This window comes from Erythrolamprus reginae, chromosome 6 (genome assembly GCF_031021105.1).
Source record: "Erythrolamprus reginae isolate rEryReg1 chromosome 6, rEryReg1.hap1, whole genome shotgun sequence".
Lineage (NCBI taxonomy): Eukaryota > Metazoa > Chordata > Lepidosauria > Squamata > Dipsadidae > Erythrolamprus > Erythrolamprus reginae.
In genome coordinates this window covers 74,613,466-74,633,828 of record NC_091955.1, presented here as the reverse complement: position 1 = coordinate 74,633,828, position 20,363 = coordinate 74,613,466, and the positions used below count along the sequence as shown (strand labels likewise).

Here is a 20,363-nt window from a genome sequence, read left to right as displayed (position 1 = left end):
TTAGCAGAATATGATTTTAAAAAATCAAGATGGTAGCCATGAAAGCGTCATTGAATCTCCAGTCATCACATTGTTATGGCCACCATCTTGGCTTACTTAATGGATATCTTTCATCACACCTGTCAGTCCACCTTTCCTAAAGGGAATTGTCTCATTTCAGGGAACCTGTGGAAAATGTAAACGCCCTAGATACCATTGTCCAGATAATTCATCACCCGTTGTAAGTAAAAGCATCAGCTATACAATTAGATAATGAATAAGATATTGCCTTTTTCATGCATTCCAAAAATTGGTTATACCAATTTTAGGAGAAATAATATATCTAATCAATGTTTTATTAAAATAATTTATTCTAGAGTGAAACTAGCAAGACTCCACAACTTGCCTTATAGTGTAACACAGATTATCCTTCATGGTTTAAAATATTTCTATGTTTGCTCTTTCAATATTCCAGGCTTCGTTCAATAGAAAATGCATCTACTATGATTTATTCATAATGAAATATGGGTGTGCTCAGTACTGTAATGTGACAAAAAAGGTAAGAGATGAAAATCAAAAGTGTGAAAGAATTTAAACCTTCATTTTCTCATTGACTCTGTTTAAGATTCAGTTTCTCACAGTCTTTTTGTAAAACATATAATCCGATTGATCGAATCTCTTAAGGTGAACCAGGTTCTAGGCATTGATTGTATTTTGCCTGAAATAATTGAAAAGAATCACAAGTGATGGCAGCCTCTCTGTTAATAGAATAGAATAGAATAGAATAGAATAGAATAGAATTCTTTATTGGCTAAGTGTGATTGAACACACAAGGAATTTGTCTTTGGTGCATATGCTCTCAGCGTACATAAAAGAAAATATACATTTGTCAAGAATCATGACACTTAATGATTGTCACAGGGGTCAAATAAACAATGAAGAAACAATCAATATTAATAAAAATATTAAGGATACAAGCAACAAGTTACAGTGATAAGTGGGAGGAAATGGATGATATTAATGATGAGGAAAAAACTAGTAGTAATAGTAGTACAGACTTAGTAAACAATTTGACAGTGTTGAGGGAATTATTTGTTTACCAGAGTGATGGCATTCGGGTGAAAAACTGTTCTTGTGTCTAGTTGTCTTGGTGTGCAGTGCTCTCTAGCGACATTTTGAGGGTAGGAGTTGAAACAGTTTATGTCCAGGATGCGAGGGGTCAGTAAATATTTTCACAGCCCTCTTTTTGGCTTGTGCAATATACATGTCTATTACTATACATATTATTGATCAGACTGATTATATTCTAAATAACTTGGGGCTGGCAATAATAGTGCCAATTTATAAAAAGAGTAGTAAGAATGGTCCATGCAATTACAAGCCTATCAATCTTTTTGAGTATCATTAGCAAATTATATGCTAGATGTTTTAATCACAAACCCAAGCCTACTTAGCTAGGATATAATCAAAGATAAACAGGCAAGGTCCAGAGAATGGACATCAACAATAGATCACATTTTGATGCTCAACCATCTTACACCATAGTACACTCCTAAAAAGACGTTCTCACTCTTTGTGGCCTTTCTAAATTTTAAACATGGCTCAGTTGATTCAATTTACAGAAATGTCCTTTGGGAGAAAAAATTTAGAACTATTTACAGGAGCCTCCAGAGGTGGGTTCCTTCCGGTTTGGACATCCGGAGTGGTCTCAACCTGCTGGTGATGTCACAATGATGTCACAGAACTGGTTTGGTTACTGCCAGACCCTGTGCGCTGCCATCTTTTTAAAAAATTTCTTTATTTTATTTTATTTTGATTTATTTTTCTTCTATTCTGAGCAGAGACAGGTTGCAAGCGGTGTGCCACAAAAGTCTGTTCTGGGTCCTATTCTTTTTAATATGTTTGTGAGTGACATAGGGGAAGGTTTGGTAGGGAAGGTTTGCCTATTTGCCGATGACTCTAAAATGTGCAAAAGGGTTGATATTCCTGGAGGCGTCTGTAATATGGTAAATGATTTAGCTTTACTAGATAAATGGTCAAAGCAATGAAAACTGCAGTTTAATGTTTCCAAATGTAAAATAATGCACTTGGGGAAAAGGAATCCTCAATCTGAGTATTGTATTGGCAGTTCTGTGTTAGCAAAAACTTCAGAAGAAAAGGATTTAGGGGTAGTGATTTCTGACAGTCTCAAAATGGGTGAACAGCACAGTCAGCTGGTAGGGAAAGCTTGGCTGCATAGCTAGAGGTATAACAAGCAGGAAGAGGGAGATTATGATCCTGCTATATAGAGTGCTGGTGAGACCACATTTGGAATACTGTGTTCAGTTCTGGAGTCCTCACCTACAAAAAGATATTGACAAAATTGAACAGGTCCAAAGACGGGCTAAAAGAGTGGTGGAAGGTCTTAAGCATAAAACGTAACAGGAAAGACTTAATGAACTCAATCTGTATAGTCTGGAGGACAGAAGGAAAAGGGGGGACATGATCGAAACATTTAAATATGTTAAAGGGTTAAATAAGGTCCAGGAGGGAAGTGTTTTTAATAGGAAAGTGAACACAAGAACAAGGGGACACAATCTGAAGTTAGGTGGGGAAAGATCAAAAGCAACATGAGAAAATATTATTTTACTGAAAGAGAAGTAGATCCTTGGAACAAACTTCCAGCAGACGTGGTAGATAAATCCACAGTAACTGAATTTAAACATGCCTGGGATAAAGATATATCCATCCTAAGATAAAATACAGAAAATAGTATAAGGGCAGACTAGATGGACCATGAGGTCTTTTTCTGCCGTCAGTCTTTTATGTTTCTATGTTTCTATGCATGTGCATAAGCCGAGTTTCTGCAATGTGCATGTGATCTCTATCTTCTTTTTGGCTTTTTAAATTTTTTTAATTTTTTTTAAAAAAAAATCTTTCTTTTGAGCATGTGCAGAAGCCGGGTTTCTGGCACTGTGTATGTAGTTGCCATCTTGTTTTAGGGATTTTTTTTTTAATGTTTTTGGGGATTTTTCAGTACTGCACATGCGCATTTGAGCAAAGTGTAAACACGCACCCATGTGGCATGGGGGGAAGCGAATTGGCAGCAAAGTAAGTTAGAATCCACCCCTGGTTGCTTCTCTTTTCTGATGGAGAAATTATATTCCCATACCATTTTAAGCGGGAGGTGAAAATTAGGGGAAATATTAATTAATTAATTAAATTTTAATTAACCTCTACTGAGTTTGCACAGCTCAGTTTTTAATGTGTGGGTCTGGTTTGGCTAATTCAGGAAGTTTATGTAAAGGAGTTTCCCTGTTTTGCTGTTTTCACCTAATTCCATCATTTTAAACTCTGATGCCAATTATTTAGCGGATATGAGATTCAGCAATATTTTGCAATAGTTTTCTATTGTCTGTCATTTCTGGATGACAGATGATCAGAAATCAGGGGGTCAGAACCAGCAGAGATTTTATTATTATTATTATTTATTAGATTTGTATGCCGCCCCTCTCCGCAGACCCGGGGCGGCTCACAACAGTAACAACAACAGTATACAATATAACAAATCTAATATTAAAAGAAAGTATCTAAAAACCCGTCATTTAAAAATCATACAACACAAGCACACCGTATATAAAATATATAAACCCGGGGCAGATTTATTTATTATTTATTTATTTATTTATTTATTTATTGGATTTGTATGCCGCCCCTCTCTGGAGACTCGGAGCGGCTAACAGCAACAATAAAGCAGTGTACAATAGTAGTCTGATGTTAGAAACAATTAAAAACCCATTAATATAAAAAAGCCAAACAGACATACATACATACCATGCATAGAATTGTAAAGGCCTAGGGGTAAGAGGGTCTCAATTCCCCCATGCCTGACAGCAAAGGTGGGTTTTAAGCAGCTTACAAAAGGCAAGGAGGGTGGGGGCAATTCTAATCTTTGGGGGGAGTTGATTCCAGAGGGACGGGGCCGCCACCGAGAAGGCTCTTCCCCTGGGTCCCGCCAAGCTACATTCTTTAGTTGACGGGACCTGGAGAAGATCCACTCTGTGGGACCTCAATTGTCTCAATTCCCCCATGCCTGGCGATATAGGTGGGTCTTGAGCAATTTACGAAAGGCATTTAAATCTGCTTTTGAATTAAGGTTTCTAAAATGGTTACAATTCTTCCCACGCTTGTTTCACAGGAGCCTGAGTGTTGCAAAGGATTCTTTGGCTCTGAATGCCATCCGTGTCCTGGTGGCTTTTTGAACCCGTGTTCTGGAAACGGCCAGGTAAATAAAGGCATGCAAATGGCATTGTCAGGATCTACGTCACCGGTTGTATGGTAGAAAATAGGTTCCATTTCTTAACCAGTTCCTTTCAGTGATTCCCCCTTTCTGACCAATATAGCAGGAACTATTAGCTCTTATCTCCTGCAGATCAATGAGTTCTAACATCACTTAACAGTCAAAACTTGCTTTTTTTCCCCTCCCCACAATGCAGTGTATGGATGGGATGAAAGGAAATGGCACTTGTATTTGCAAGAGTGGGTTTGAACGCTCGCAGTGCCAATTTTGTACAGATCCCAATAAATATGGACCGCAATGTGACAAAGGTAAGCATTCATCTTTCATAAGATAACAGAAGCAGCTATTCGGGGGCAATACAAAGGCAAACTCAGCATGTAGCATCAGATCCAAAACCAATGGAATCGGGGTTCTGCCCAGGCATTGGGACTTTTGCAGAAATTTCCCCACTGCATCCTTTTTCAGCTCCCAAAGTCTATGCTTGGAAGATATCCTTCAGAATGCCATACATATGCTGTTGTGGCTACAAATTGAGCAGGGAAATGCATTCTTAAATACCTGTTAATTTGTCACTATTTTCGTATAATATTTATTTATTTTTATTTATTTTATTTATTCATTTGTCCAATACACAAATACAAAGGAAGAAAAATAGACATGTAGTAATATATATAAGGGTAAAGTGAACTTAGAGGAGAGGATATATGAAAGAAAGAGAATATATATGATAAGTGAGAGAAAGGAAAGACAATTGGACAGGGGACGAAAGGCACACCAGTGCAGTTATGTACGCCCCTTACTGGCCTCTTAGGAACCTGGAGAGGTCAATCGTGGAGAGTCTAAGGGAGAAATGTTGGGGGTTAGGGGTTGACACAATTGAGTCCGGTAATAAGTTCCACGCTTCGATAACTCGATTGTTGAAATCATATTTTTTACAGTCAAGTTTGGAGCGGTTCGTATTTCGTTTGAATCTGTTGCGTGCTCTTGTGTTGTTGCGGTTGAAGCTGAAGTAGTCATTGACCGGTAGGACGTTGCAGCATATGATCTTGTGGGCAATACTCAAATCGTGTTTTAGGCGCCGTAGTTCTAGGTTTTCTAGGCCCAGGATTGTTAGTCTATTTTCATAGGATATTCTGTTTCGAGTGGAGGAGTGAAGGGCTCTTCTGGTAAAATATCTTTGGACATTTTCAAGGGTGTTGATGTCTGAGATGTGGTATGGGTTCCAGACAGATGAGCAGTAGTCTAGGATGGGTCTGGCAAAAGTTGTGTAGGCTCTTGTGAGTAGTGTGAGATTGCCTGAGCAGAAGCTGTGTAGGATCAGGTTAACAACTCTAGAAGCTTTTTTGGCGATATTGTTGCAGTGGGCTTTAGCACTTAGGTCATTCGATATTAGTATTCCAAGGTCTTTTACTGAGTGTGGGTTGGCAGTGAGAGATTGTTTATTCAGTTTGTATGTGCGGTTTGGATTATTTTTGCCGATGTGGAGGGTAGAGCATTTGTTGGTTGATATTTGAAGTTGCCAGGTGTTAGACCAGTCTGAGACAAAGTCCAGGTCTTTTTGGAGAGTGAGTGTGTTGTCAGTGGTGTTGAAAAGTTTCACATCGTCGGCAAAAAGAACACAGTTGCTTTTGATATGGTCGCAGAGGTCATTGATGTAGAGAATGAAGAGAGTAGGACCTAGTAGGCTTCCCTGGGGAACGTCACTTATGACAGCCTCCCCCCCAAACTTTTGGACACCAGGGACTGGTTCCGTGGAAAGAGGTTTTCCCGCAGGTCAGAGGGGGCTTGGTTTCGCATCCTGCCTGCATCCCACAGATGGGACGTCGCTTATTCGCATAGCCCGGTTTCTGACATGCCATGGCGCAATCCATAGATCTGGCGCAAGAGCACACCCTATGGGCAGGCAGGGGTTCCAACTTACTTCCACTAGCAGTGCTGATGCGCATGCAGCTCTGGTTGACTGGCGACAAGCACCTGTCGGAATGAGATTTGGCTTCTGCACATATGCAGGAACCAAATCTTGCAAGAAGATGTGCGGACGCATTAGATTTAAAAATGAGCACATTCCCTGCGGAGATAGGTATTAGAATTTAAACTTTCTTCTTAATGTCAAATTACTGTGATCTTCTCTAAGAAACATAAACAGAGATTTACTTAATACTTTTTTAAAAGCATGATTTCAAATTATAGGTTGCTTTCATTTAATTCACTGATATTCTTCCCCATCCCTAAATTCTTCTGCAGAATGTACATGTATTCATGGAAAATGTGACAACCAGATTGACGGTGATGGGAGCTGCCTTCCTGGCACATGTAAAAGTGGCTATGCTGGAGATCTCTGTGATGCCCAGGTGATGCCATGTGGGCCCTTATTTCAGCTCTGTCATGTGCATGCGGATTGCATCTTGAGCAATGGTACCATGAGGTAGGCTCATAATGTACATCTCGTTCTCTGTGTGTGCCACTCAAGTAGTTTATCTAGCAGTAACACTTATCTTCTCAGTTATTTGCTTTATGAACATTCTTACATATACAGTGGTACCTCTACCTAAGAATGCCTCTACTTAAGAACTTTTCTAGATAAGAACCGGGTGTTCAAGATTTTATTGCCTCTACTTAAGAACCATTTTCTATTTAAGAACCCGAGCCCGGAAAAATTTCCCAGGAAATTTGAAAGCGGCACGAAGGCCCAGCCAGTTTTTTGCCATTCCCCCTTTAATCCCAGCCATCTCAGGCTTTTCTGGTCTGCCAGAGGAGACATTTGGTGGTGCTTAAGGAGGCTTTGGCAGTCCAGAGTGAATGAAGCATTTTTCTTTCTCTGGGCGCTTGGACAGGGAATAAACCTCTGCCAGTGCCCAGAGAAAAGAAACGCTCCCTTCGCTCTGGGCAGCCCAGAGTGAACAGAGCGTTTCCCTTTCTCTGGGTGCTTGGAGAGGGAATAAACCACTTCTGTGTGGTGAATCCCTCATGCTGCCTCCCATACATCCGGTGTGAGGTTGCCTCCTGGAGCATCTGGGCATGGATAGACGAAAGGTGGCGCTTCACCCTGGCCGGATCAACTTGGCTTCAGCCAAACTGAGGAGTCACCATAGTGAAGGAAAGGTACTGGCTACAAAGCAAGTGAGCGAGAGAACAGGGGAGTCCGTCAGCATGGGAAAGAAGAGGAAGCAGGTAGCAGCAGCAGCAGCCTTTCAGTCAAAGGAGCGGGAGGTTTCCCCCCTCTCACCCGCCTGGGTTTCTCTCTCTGGCGCAGTGTATGGGAGACAACTTCGTGCCAGATGTATGGGAGGCACATGCTCCAATTTAGTGCTGACCATTAGTTAATTCAATTCTTGTGTATAGGCATGTGTAATAAATCATCCTAACTCCTAACTGAGTCCTAAAGCCTTTTAATACAAGTTCATACTTGTGTGTGACCGCAGAAGTTCTTGAATGGGTGGGGGGAGCCTCCAGCCGCTGGTGCTACCAGTTCTTAGAACTGGGGTAAACCGGGAGCAACCCACCACTGTCTTAACTGGAATTCACTTTATGGTTCTGGTTCTTCCTGTTTGATAGTTTCCTAAGCATTTCTTTTTTATCTAATAAGGACCTAAGAATGCCTCTACTTACGAACTTTTCTAGATAAGAACCGGATGTTCAAGATTTTTTTGCCTCTTCTCAAGAACCATTTTCCACTTACAAACCCGAGCCTCCAAAACTGTAGCCGGAAAAGGCAAGGAGAAGCCTCTATGGGGCCTCTCTAGGAATCTTCTGGGAGGAAACAGGGCCGGAAAAGGTGGGGAGAAGCCTCTCTGGGGCCTCTCTAGGAATTTCCCGGAAGGAAACAGGGCCTCCACCCTCCCTGGGGTTTCCCCAATCGCACACATTATTTGCTTTTACATTGATTCCTATGGGAAAAATTGCTTCTTCTTACAAACTTTTCTACTTAAGAACCTGGTTACGGAATGAATTAAGTTCGTAAATAGAAGTATCACTGTACCTGCATAAAATGCAAGTAGCAAATTGTAAGAGCATAACAGCAGTGAAGTGCAATATGGCTGGTCTTTGGCAAAATGAAGCCTCCCAACATTCTCGAATGCTCAACTACATGTCAAGCTTCCTGCCTCATTGCTTATTTTATTTCTCTGTAGAAGCTTCTGTTGAATGCTCTTGAATATCTTTAACTGTTTAACCCTTTCCACTCCTATTCATTCTACATTGTTTTCTGTACAATTTTAGCTGTATTTGTAAACCTGGCTTTGAAGGAGATGGAATAATGTGCAGTGAAGTTGATCCTTGTGCTCATATAAATCCACATAGCTGCAATGCCAATGTAAGTATAAATTCCTTACTGTTTATTAATTGAGTAAACCATAAATATAGACATAATCTTATTTTATCCCATTTAAATTCTCAATTGCATCTTCCAAAATGATATTGTTTTCCAAATGGAGACATATTTGCATTTAAAATAGTCATCACCAAGGGTCAATAAAACATTTATATATCTCAAATTGGTTTCATTATTTTATTTGAATGAATGATGGGCAAAGGAAGCAAGTTCAATAATGGCCAGGAAGCCCAGTATACAGGTCATTTTTCAGGTTCAGTTCACCTGTTTTGAGTTTTTTGCTTTTGCTTTTTATAATTTCATAGCATCTACTTTACCGTAATTAGTCAATTGAACAATGTATTTATTAATTGCCTAACCATAGTTATTTTTTAGTTTGTTTTTGTAAATAAGAACAGTTTATTTTGGTAAATAAGTTATCTTTCTTGGTTTTAGTTATTATTATTATTAGTTCATAGTTATTAGTTATTCAAATTAACCAATGTAGTGGGGGGGGGGGTTTCAGTCCTGAGAGCAGTTATTTTTCAAAAATGAAGATTGCGCATAAAATAGTAATTCTATGAGGGTCGCCCAGAAAGTAATGCACCACATTTTTTTCTTCAACAATTATTTACTGAACACAATGAAACTTACACACAAGAAAGAACGGTGTTTCTTCTACACTCCCTATTTTTTTCATGTAATCTCCGTTCCGTTCTATGGCCTTCCTCCAGCGAGACATAAAGGCATGTAGGTCCTGTTGCGGTACCACTCCTTGTTCTGGTCACCAAGCCATTTCTGCATTGTGCAAATCACCTCTTCGTTATCCTCAAAATGTCTTCTGAAACTAACCATACTTCTGTCAACTGCAGATTCTCCATAAATTGTACACAAACATTTGTGAATGTTCCCAACAGTTTCTTTCTCCGCAGTGAGAAATTCAATGACGACACGCTGCTTGTAACGTACGTCACTTACAGACGCCATTTCGAAACACTGCTGCAGCTACGCTATCTGTCTGAAGAAACGCAAAATTTACACACACACTCCTGACAATTCAATTAATGTATATTTAAAGTTTCGCATTCGTACCCTTACTGTAGGCTGGGGGGAAAATGTGGTGCACTGCTTTCTGGGCGACCCTCGTAGAATAGGGATAAGCAAAGCTGAACAAGAAACCAATGCAACATGAGTAAAATCCGATCATCTTTCTTAGCATTATGAGACTTCATTTATTTATTTATTTGTTTGTTTGTTTGTTTGTTTATTTGTTTGTTTATTCGATTTTTATGCCGTCCTTCTCCTTAGACTCAGGGCGGCTTACAACATGTTAGCAATAGCACTTTTTTAACAGAGCTAGGCTATTGCCCCCACAATCCGGGTCCTCATTTTACCCACCTCGGAAGGATGGAAGGTTGAGTCAACCTTGAGCCAGTGATGAGATTTGAACCGCTGACCTTCAGATCTACAAGTCAGCTTCAGTGGCCTGCAGTACAGCACTGTAGCTGCTGCGCCACCCTGGCTCATTGTTCCATGCTATTTCTATTGAGAGAGCATACTTTCCTTTCCTCACACTTAATTATTATGTATCAAGAGTAGCATTTACTATCAGAAATATACTTGTAGGCAGAATGTATCAAGACTGGTCCTGGAACTCATGAGTGTGTATGCCAGCCAGGATGGACAGGAGATGGAAGAGATTGTTCCGAAATAAACAACTGCCTGTTGTCAACTTTTGGAGGGTGTCACACTAACGCTACTTGCCAATACGTGGGACCAGGCCAAGTAAGTTTTCTTCTTGCTTAACATTTCACGTAATATAGATTTTATACAGTAATAATAGACAAGATGTGAACTTACAGATCTCAATAATGGAGAGCACTCTTCTTCATTGTTCTGTCGAGCTCTCTGGTAGAATCCTCCCACAAATGCACAGATACAATTTCAGACACACACGTTTGAAAATTCAAAACAATGTTCTTTATACCGAAAATGCAAATAAACAGAGCACTCTTTTGGTATAGCAAAGAGCACTTGTCTCCAAACAAATTGGTAATTTGTACAAGTCCCTTATCAGTTCTGTGATACTTAGCTTGCAGCTGTGAGGCAATTCACAGTCCTTCTGCTTTCACAAAGTGAAACACACTTTGCACTGGTTTAGTTTCAAAGCGGGGAAAAATCAGCACACAAAAGGTCAAAGTCAGTAAAGCAGTCACGAAACACAAGGATCAGATAATCCTCCACAATGGCCAAACCCACAGGCTGCTATTTATAGCAGCCTCACTAATTACCACAGCCCCACCCAACCACAGGTGGACTCATTTTCTTTGATAACAATCTCTCAGTTGTTGTTGCCTATGCATCGCTCTCCGCATGCGTGGCTGTATCATTAACTCTTGTTCTGAATCCAAGGAGGAGCTAGATAATTGATCTCCTTCTGAGCTGTCTGCCACACTCTCCTCCTCCCTTCACTCATGTCTTCTTGGTCAGAGGAGCCTTCATCAGCAGATTCCACCGGGGGGCAAAACAGGCCTGCAGCATGTGGATGTCTCCCCCACATCCACAGTCCTTGGGGCAGGAGCTGGGCCAGAGCTAACCACAACATTCATGGAGCTTCCTTCCAATATATTGGAAATAGAACATCAATTTTTTTCATTGGTTTAGTCAATGGTGACTTGATATATCTGGAGGGCACAACTTTGAAGAAGTCCTATAATGTTGGGTTTATTGTATTTGCAATAATAGTATATGGTTCACTGGCATGCAACCCATGGATAAGAAGGATACCCATTGAAGGAATCATAGTCATTTTAGAACTGCTGAAGCACTGATTAAAAATAATTAATATATTTGCTATCAGTCTTATATCAACCTAGCAGGCATCTGATAAGCAGTAGAGGTGAATACCAACTCTGTATGTGTGCACACATATCCAGGTATTTATGTGTGCATAAAGAGAAAAAGAATGAATACCATCAAGCCAAAACCATAGACTCATCTAAATGAAATGACTATTTCTTGACATAAAGACATGATGCAGAAAAAATGTCAGACAGAGAGAATGGGATGGGGTGGGGTGGAGTGGAGTGGAGAAGAGAAGAGAAGAGAAAAGTTGGGACCATAGAGATCTTCTAGTCCAACCCTCTGCTCAGGCAGGAAACCCTACATCATTCCAGACAAATGTTTGTTCAATTTCTTCTGTAAAACACCCAGTATTGGAGAATTCACAACTTCTGTAGGCAATTTATTCCACTGATTACGGTAATTCAATTCAATTCAATTTATTAGATTTGTATGCCGCCCCTCTCCGAAGACTCGGGGCGGCTCACAACAGTAATAAAACAATATTATAGCGAAACAAATCTAATATTAAAAGAAGCATATAAAACCCTATCATATTAAAAAGCAAACAGCACATACATACCAAACATAAATATAAAAAATATTTTAAAAGCCTGGGGGAAAAGATGTCTCAACTCCCCCATGCCTGATGGTATAGATGGGTTTTGAGCAATTTACAGAAGCCAAGAAGGGTGGGGGCAGTTCTAATCTCTGGGAGGAGTTGATTCCAGAGGGCCGGAGCCGCCACAGAGAAGGCCCTTCCCCTGGGGCCCGCCAAACGACATTGTTTAGTCGACGGGGCCCGGAGAAGGCCAACTCTGTGGGACCTTATCGGTCGCTGGGATTCGTGCGGTAGCAGGCGGTTCCGAAGGTACTCTGGTCCACTGCCATGTAGAGCTTGTCAGTTCTAGGTTGCTTCTTTCTTTGATTACTTTTCATCCATTGCTTCTTGTCCTGCCCTCTGATGCTTTGGAGAATAGCTGGAGTCCTTGCTGGCAGCACCTGAGATACTGGAACGCTACTATCATGTCACCCTTACTCTTTCTTTTCATTAAACTAGACATACCCAATGGGATGATACACTGTGATTTTACCAATATGATTTTGTCTCACATATATCCATCAACTGGAATTTTTATGAGTGCTGAGCAAAGAGAAGGTTTGGTGTAGTGTTATTAATTAATCAGACAATCTTATAGTGGATATGATAGACATTCAGGATCCTATACACTGAATTGGGCTTTAGAAATACATCAAGAAACAATAAGGACAATATAGAAATGAAATTGATTGACAGGATCCAAGAAACTGGCTCCTCTTCAAATTTTAGATACTGCATATTTTATCATCTGAAATGTTTGGATACTTTTCAAAAATATTGAAATATATTCACTTTGATGTAGCCTTAACAGTAAGATACATCATGAGTGGAATATCAAATAAATAGAACCTGCTGTGCAAAGTATAAGATAGTTGAACTTGTGTATCCACGATCTTTGGTTTTTGCTCCTTGTATGGAAAGTTCAAGTTGTCTATATAACTTAATTCTATGTTTTAGCCTTGATACAATATATGCATTGTTGACTCAGGATTTTCTGAGTCAATTTGCAGCATTGTCAATTGGAATTGACGGTTGCAATACTTCATCCAAAACTTTGTTTCTTCAAAACTTTTACTGAGTCAATAATTTATAGGAGTGAGTGAATCATGTTTATACTTTGTTTATACTTTGTTTGTAATCCTATACACGCTTGACTAAATAAATAAATAAAAATAAGTAAATAGAAATATTTCTAGCACACTAATTTATTCCTTATTTTCTGTATAACACAGAATGATTGTGAATGTAAGGAAGGATTCCGGGGCAATGGATATGAATGTGAACCAATAAACTACTGTTTGGAGCAAAACTGGAAATGCCACCCGTTGGTGAGTTTATTCATTTGAGTTGGTTTATAAAAGGTCTCAAATTCTCTTTAACTTTATTGTTGAATTGAACAATATTGAAATAAACTTTAACTTGTGATTGGGGAACAAGTAGTCTTTTGGGATCCTCAAATGGGATGCTAAATCTTTACAACTCACATTATATGTTCTAGCACTTACATTTTAAAAAAATTAGAATGCTAGTAATGCCATGGAAATAGTTCTGATTTCTAATCATATTGATATCATATGATTGTTCAGTGGGAATCCGGAGGTGATAACCTTTTGGGATTAAGGTTAATTCTGCATCTTCATAAAGTAGGCCAAGTGATTGAGTAAATGACTCACAATATCATGAGTCATTTACTCAATCACTTGGCCTACTTTATGAAGATGCAGAATTAACCTTCATCCCAAAAGGCTATCACCTCCAGATTCCCACTGAACAATCTTCTGATTGGAATTCTTTAGATAGGTTCTGTTCCTCCTATCATCCCTACTGTTAAAGCTGTAAGACCGCTAGCTTGAAAGAAAAAAAGACAGGAGGCGGCTTTGCATTAAAATAGCCGTTTATTCAAAGAGTCGGCTCAAACAGTAAACATCAGAACTAGGACTGAGACACTTCCTTATTTATAGGAAAGCTGCGAGGGAGGACCAGTGAAGGGCTGCAAATTTTTTAACTACCACACTGTAGGCATGGCTTGTTTTGTGGGTGTGGTTTGCTGGCCATGTGACCAGGTGGGAGTGGCTTGATGATCATGTCACCAGGGGTGGTTTAAAGGTCCTGTGACTGGCTTTAAGGTGGCCAATTTGACATCACTCACATCAAGGGTTTGGGTTAGGGTTAGGGTGCCTCCTTGCCACAAAAAGATACAATTTCCCTATCTATTTACCATTACTGAACATCTATAATATTCTATTTAATTCCATGTATATGTGCCATATGTGTACATACGTATTACACACAGGCACACAAATATATATATATATATATATATATATATATATATACACAAATATATATATTTGTGTGCCTGTATATATTCGTGTATATATATATATATATATATATATATATATATATATATATATATATATATTTGTGTGCCTGTATATATATTCGTATATATATATATATTCGTATATTTGTGTGCCTATATATATATTCGTAGATTTTCACGGGTACAGGTATGACGGTCTTGGTATATTCGGGTTTCTTCCCGTGTAGGATTTGGAAATTTCTGGCGACGTTTCGACGAGGTCCCACTCGTCATCTTCAGGCTGGTGTTTCTGTCCTTGTTCTAAGGCAAACACTGTGAGACCTGAGCTGCCTTCCTTCTATAAATACTGGTGGCTGGGTGTGGTTTGATGGCTCAGCAATTGCCTGCTGTGTAGAAACTTCCTGGTGAGTCAGTGGGGTAACATCTGGGGTCGTTGATGTAGCTGAGGTATGAATGCATTAAAGAAAAAAGAAAAAAACCTCCTCCCTTTTCCAACACTTCAAAACTACAGGACATGAAATTGATTTTGACAGTACCAAATTAATTTCCAAAACAGAACACTACAGCAAAAGAATAATCATGGAAGCCATCGAGATAGAAAAACATCCCCAAAATATGAACAAGCGGGATGATACCTCCCGCTTACCAGACATCTGGAAACCAGCCCTCAAACGTATCCCAGCCATAGAAACCAGACTCAGAACACACATTGCAAAACAATCAAGTAGCCTGCAAGTTCCAACTACTCAGGATATTACGCCTAATCTACAACCATTAACTAATCAGCATATCTCAGCTACATCAACGACCCCAGATGTTACCCCACTGACTCACCAGGAAGTTTCTGCACAGCAGGCAATTGCTGAGCCATCAAACCACACCCAGCCACCAGTATTTATAAAAGGAAGGCAGTTCAGGTCTCGCAGCGTTCACCTTAGAACAAGGACAGAAACACCAGCCTGAAGATGACGATTGGGACCTCGTCGAAAAGCAGGCACAGCTCTTCTAAAATTATACACATTCAACCTCATTTACTGTGATAGGAAAAACATGCCCAGAGCCCAGAAGGGAAAAAAAGAAAAACAATTCAATTTTTTTCTACTGCTTCTGCGTACCTGACAGTACCCATAAGAGCATATCATTGGGAGGACCAATAAAAACTATCCAAGTCTCCCGTGCACAAGGCTATTTAAGTTCAACTAAACAGGTAGCAGCCAGGGTAGTTAAGCAGGATTTAACACCTGCATATTCATATTTCAGTGTCTTATGGTTCAACTTGCAGATGGTTCAACTTGCAGATGAGCTTAGTGCAATGCTCCGAGGGTTGGAGCTCAGCTCAGGAGAGGTGGTCTCCAATTTGTGTATCTTGGCAAGCCAAGCAGTTTCTCTCAAATTCAGAAAACAATTTGCTTTTCAAATGTGACCGAAGAATATGATAGATCCAAATATCTCTTCACCTTTCTACCAGTTGCACATTTCTTAACTGTGCACAATCAACTCTAGCTGTGGCATCAAAGCAGTGGAGGAATTCAAATAATTTAACAACCTATTCTCTGCCCTAATGACCAGCTGGGTAGGCATGGCTCACTGGTCATGTGACCCCCCCTCTGGGTGTGGCCAATTCGATGTCACTCATGTTGATGAGCACTTCACCTTAGCTGTTTCAATGTAATAAGGGTTAAAGAAAGAAAGGCAGTTTTTGTAAGCAGAGCAATAAAAAGTAGGCTAGCAACAACACCAGAATGTTTCCTCTCAACCTTCCTTTATAGGATTAGCCCTGTAAAGTGGAAAAAAACAAAATAAGATTTATTCCAACAACCAGTTCTCAGAATTGCATATAACATTAACAACCGTTTCTCTCAGAAAGGTGCAAACTGGCTCAATCCCATCACTTCATCAATGTCGCCCTAGATGCCTCTGTATTTGTCTTTCCTCTGGGAATCTTGTACCAGAGGAGTGGTTGTATTCACACAAAATGAATGCCAGATAGGCCAAAAAAAGAGGCCTTTCTTGTAGAAGCTATTTATACAAAACAAAATGGTGGCTTTCACAGGACACAGTAAGTCTATCATACTGAAAAATCTAATAAATAAATTATACTACCAAGTAATTCTTGCAATGAAAACAGTAAATTCATCTATTTTAATTTAAAAAATATATTTGTCTTTGATCCTCAAAGTCTTGTAGTAAATTGCATTAAGATTTAGTCACAAGCACATAAATAAGCATAGAAACATAGAAGATTGACAACAGAAAAAGACCTCATGGTCCATCTAGTCTGCACTTATGCTATTTCCTGTATTTTATCTTAGAATAGATATATTTTTATTTTATTCTTATTTTATTTATTTATTTTGTTCAATACAAATTGAAAGTTAAAGAGAATAAAGAGTGTAGTAGTAAACATCAGGGAAGGGATAGAAGAAGAGATATGAGAATAGAATACATCAATGAAGAGTAGAGGAAGGATATATGGATGGGAGAAAAGATATATAAAATATAGGAGAGAGAATTGGACAGGGGACGGAAGGCACACTAGTGCACTTATGCTTGCCCCTTACTGACCTCTAAGGAATCTGGAGTTTATGTTTATCCCAGGCATGTTTAAATTCAGTTACTGTGGATTTGCCAACCCCGTCTGCTGGAAGTTTGTTCCAAGCATCTAATACTCTTTCAGTAAAATTATATTTTCTCACATTGCTTCCGATCTTTCCCCCAACTAACTTCAGATTGTATCCCTTGTTCTTGTGTTCATTTTCCTATTAAAAACACTTCCCTCCTGAACCTTATTTAACTCTTTAACGTATTTAAATGTTTCGATCACGTCCCCCTTTTCCCTTCTGTCCTCCAGACTATACAGATTGAGTTCATGAAGTCTTTCCTGATACGTTTTATGCTTAAGACCTTCCACCATTTTTGTAGCCCATCTTTGGACCCGTTCAAGTTTAAACATTTTTGTAGGTGAGGTCTCCAGAACTGAACACGGTATTCCAAATGTGGTCTCACCAGCGCTCTATACAGCGGGAACACAATCTCCCTCTTCCTGCTTGTTATACCTCTAGCTGTGCAGCTAAGCATTCTACTTGTTTTCCCTGCCACCTGTTCACCCATTTTGAGACTGTCAGAAATCACTACTCCTAAATCCTTCTCTTCTGAAACACACTTAAGTCTTTCAACAGAATCATAGCCACCAATAGAAGCCTTAGCAGTCTGCTACACATGGGTTATCTTGTATGTTGCCAACCACGTCATTCAAAAAATTCACAGACACAAATGTTTAGCTTATTATAAACTTACTAAAATAAATGTTTCATTTATTCCCCACAGGCAGTTTGTCAGCTCACAAATTCTGGAATCTGGAAATGTGTGTGCTCAAGGGGATACGAAGGAGATGGCAGTATGTGCTATGGCAACATTATGGATGTGAGTAAAAAGTCCTTAAGTGATCCTATAATCATTTCTCTGACTGTGTTTACATTTATCTAATCAGACAAATGTGGGGGGTTTTCCCCTAATCTTTTTATCAACTATTGCCATAGAAGATTTTTTTTCTCTGTAACATGATGCAGGAATGGGTGGGTGTATCTTTCATCATTGGGACTAATCATGGAATGTGTATGAGAGACAAGGTTTCATCATGACAGGTATATATGTACAGTGGTACCTTTACTTAAGAATGCCTCTACTTATGAAGTTTTCTAGATAAGAACCGGGTGCTCAATAATTTTTTGCCTCTTCTCAAGAACCATTTTCTACTTACAAACCCAAGCCTCCGAAAATGTAACCGGAAAAGGCAGGGAGAAGCCTCCGTGGGTCCTCTCTAGGAATCTCCTGGGAGGAAATAGGGCCAGAAAAAGCGGGGAGAAGCCTCCATGGGGCCTCTCTAGGAATTGCCTGGGAGGAAACAGGGCTTCCACCCTCCCTGTGGTTTCCCCAATCGCATGCATTATTTGCTTTTACACTGATTGCTATGGGGAAAATTGTTTATTCTTACAAACTTTTCTACTTAAGAATCTGGTCATATAACGAATTAAGTTCGTAAGTAGAGGTACCACTGTATTATCTTTGGGAGTATGTTTCTCAATATGTGTCGATTGGGAACCATAGCTCCATTTTGAATCACTTAACTAAAACCTTACAACTGTGTAGCTAGTAGCATTTTGTGAGGCAACTTTTCAATCTCTGTAGATTCTCTATTTTTTCCTTATAATAATAACAACAGAGCTGGAAGGGGCTTTGGATTCACCAATACATATTCTATGTATTGTATTGTTGTTGTTGTGAGCCGCCCCGAGTCTTCGGAGAGGGGCGGCATACAAATCTAATAAATCTTAATCTTAATCTTGGAGGTCTTCTGGTCCAACCCCCTGCCTAGGCACTACACTACCACAATTATTCACTCTTCTTTTCAAACAATAAACATGCTGGTGTATTATGCAGCAAGACTTTATCAGTTTGTATTTGGAAATCCTACCATATTTTAACCTGATCATTTTCTACTTCTTTCCCAACTATATGTTCCCACCCATTTGTTATTCTTATTTGAATAAATAGGATCAGATTAGGTATTCAACACTATTGCACATAACTCTAGCATATATTTGGTGCATCACCATAGATGTATTTTCTTACCTGTTCTGTCAGGCTCCCTGGTAGGAGCCTCCCAAAAATTCAAGGGTACAAATTGCAGACACACACACATTTGAAAATTCAAAACAATGTTCTTTATCACAAAATTCAAAATAAACTAAGCACTCTTTTTGTATTGCAAAGAGCACTCATCCCAAAACAACCGGGTATTCTGTACAATTTCCCTTAAACAGTCATTAAGTACTTAGCTAGCAGCTGTGAAGAAACTTCACACCCTTTCTTCTTCCAAGGAAGTGAGACACACACACACGTTGCTCTGCTTTGGTTTCAAAGGCGTGAAAAAATCAACAAAGTCCAAAAAACAGCAACACACGATTCCTGAAGAACTGCGATCAGATACTCTTCCACAACAGCCAAACCCACACGCTACTATTTATAGCAGCAGCCCTAATTACAGCAGCCCGAATCAACCACAGGTGGCCTCATTTTCTCTTGTAATAATCCTTCAGTTGTCGTCTCCTATGCATCACTCTACTCTAATTACTCTAATTATTGTTGTTGTTGTTGTTGTTGCTATTATTATTATTATTATTATTATTATTATTATTATTATTTACTCAATGAGTGGACTGATGGTCCACTCATCAACCACTCACAGGCAGTCTCATACAAGACTAAAAATTGTTTGCTGCAGGAGCGGAGGTAAATAATGGGGGTCTTTTCAGGCATATGCATTGTGTCTACCAAAATGCAGTTGAGCTCTAGAATGTTTCAGTCATGTCTATAAAGATACAGGAATACATATGTGTAAGTGCCGATAAAGCCATCCAGAAAATATCACAGCTCAAGGTAAAAACGTTGTTCTTATGGGAGGAAAAAAGGAATTCTTTATTAGCAATTCACTCCTCCACTTGAAACAGAATGCCCTACGAAAGCAGACTATCAATCCTAGGTCTAGAAAGCTTAGAACTACAATGCCTAAAACACGATCTAAGTATTGCCCACAAGATCATATGCTGCAACGTCCTGCCTGTCAATGACTACTTCAGCTTCAACCGCAACAACACAAGAGCACTCAACAGATTCAAACTTAATATTAATCGCTTCAAGCTTGACTGTAAAAAATATGACTTTAGCAATTGAGTTGTCGAAGCGTGGAACTCATTACCGGACTCAGTAGTGTCAACCCCTAACCCCCAACATTTCTCCCTTAGACTATCCACGATTGACCTCTCCAGGGTCTTAAGAGGTCAGTAAGGGGCGTACATAAGTGCACTAGCCTGCTTTTCATCCCCTGTCCAATTGTCTCTCCTTATCTCATATATCATATATCTTTTCTTCCTTCATATATCTTCTCCTCTATTTTTATATCTTCTCTTTATATATAATATTTCATGTCTATTCTCTTCAATATGTATTGTGTATTGGACAAAATAAA

The 20,363-nt window shown here is 39.4% G+C and overlaps 1 protein-coding gene across 2 annotated transcripts in view; it reads left to right on the top strand.

Annotated features, from left to right (window-relative positions):
* Positions 1–20,363, top strand: part of STAB2 (stabilin 2) — a 142,823-nt gene that overhangs the window by 36,311 nt on the left and 86,149 nt on the right. For both annotated transcript variants that reach the window (XM_070756273.1, XM_070756272.1), the window contains exons 19-27: positions 161–220; positions 455–538; positions 4,157–4,243; positions 4,455–4,566; positions 6,503–6,683; positions 8,477–8,570; positions 10,194–10,352; positions 13,242–13,337; positions 17,663–17,758. In XM_070756273.1, the coding sequence (XP_070612374.1) occupies positions 161–220; positions 455–538; positions 4,157–4,243; positions 4,455–4,566; positions 6,503–6,683; positions 8,477–8,570; positions 10,194–10,352; positions 13,242–13,337; positions 17,663–17,758 (969 nt within the window). The remainder of the gene's footprint in view (positions 1–160; positions 221–454; positions 539–4,156; positions 4,244–4,454; positions 4,567–6,502; positions 6,684–8,476; positions 8,571–10,193; positions 10,353–13,241; positions 13,338–17,662; positions 17,759–20,363) is intronic.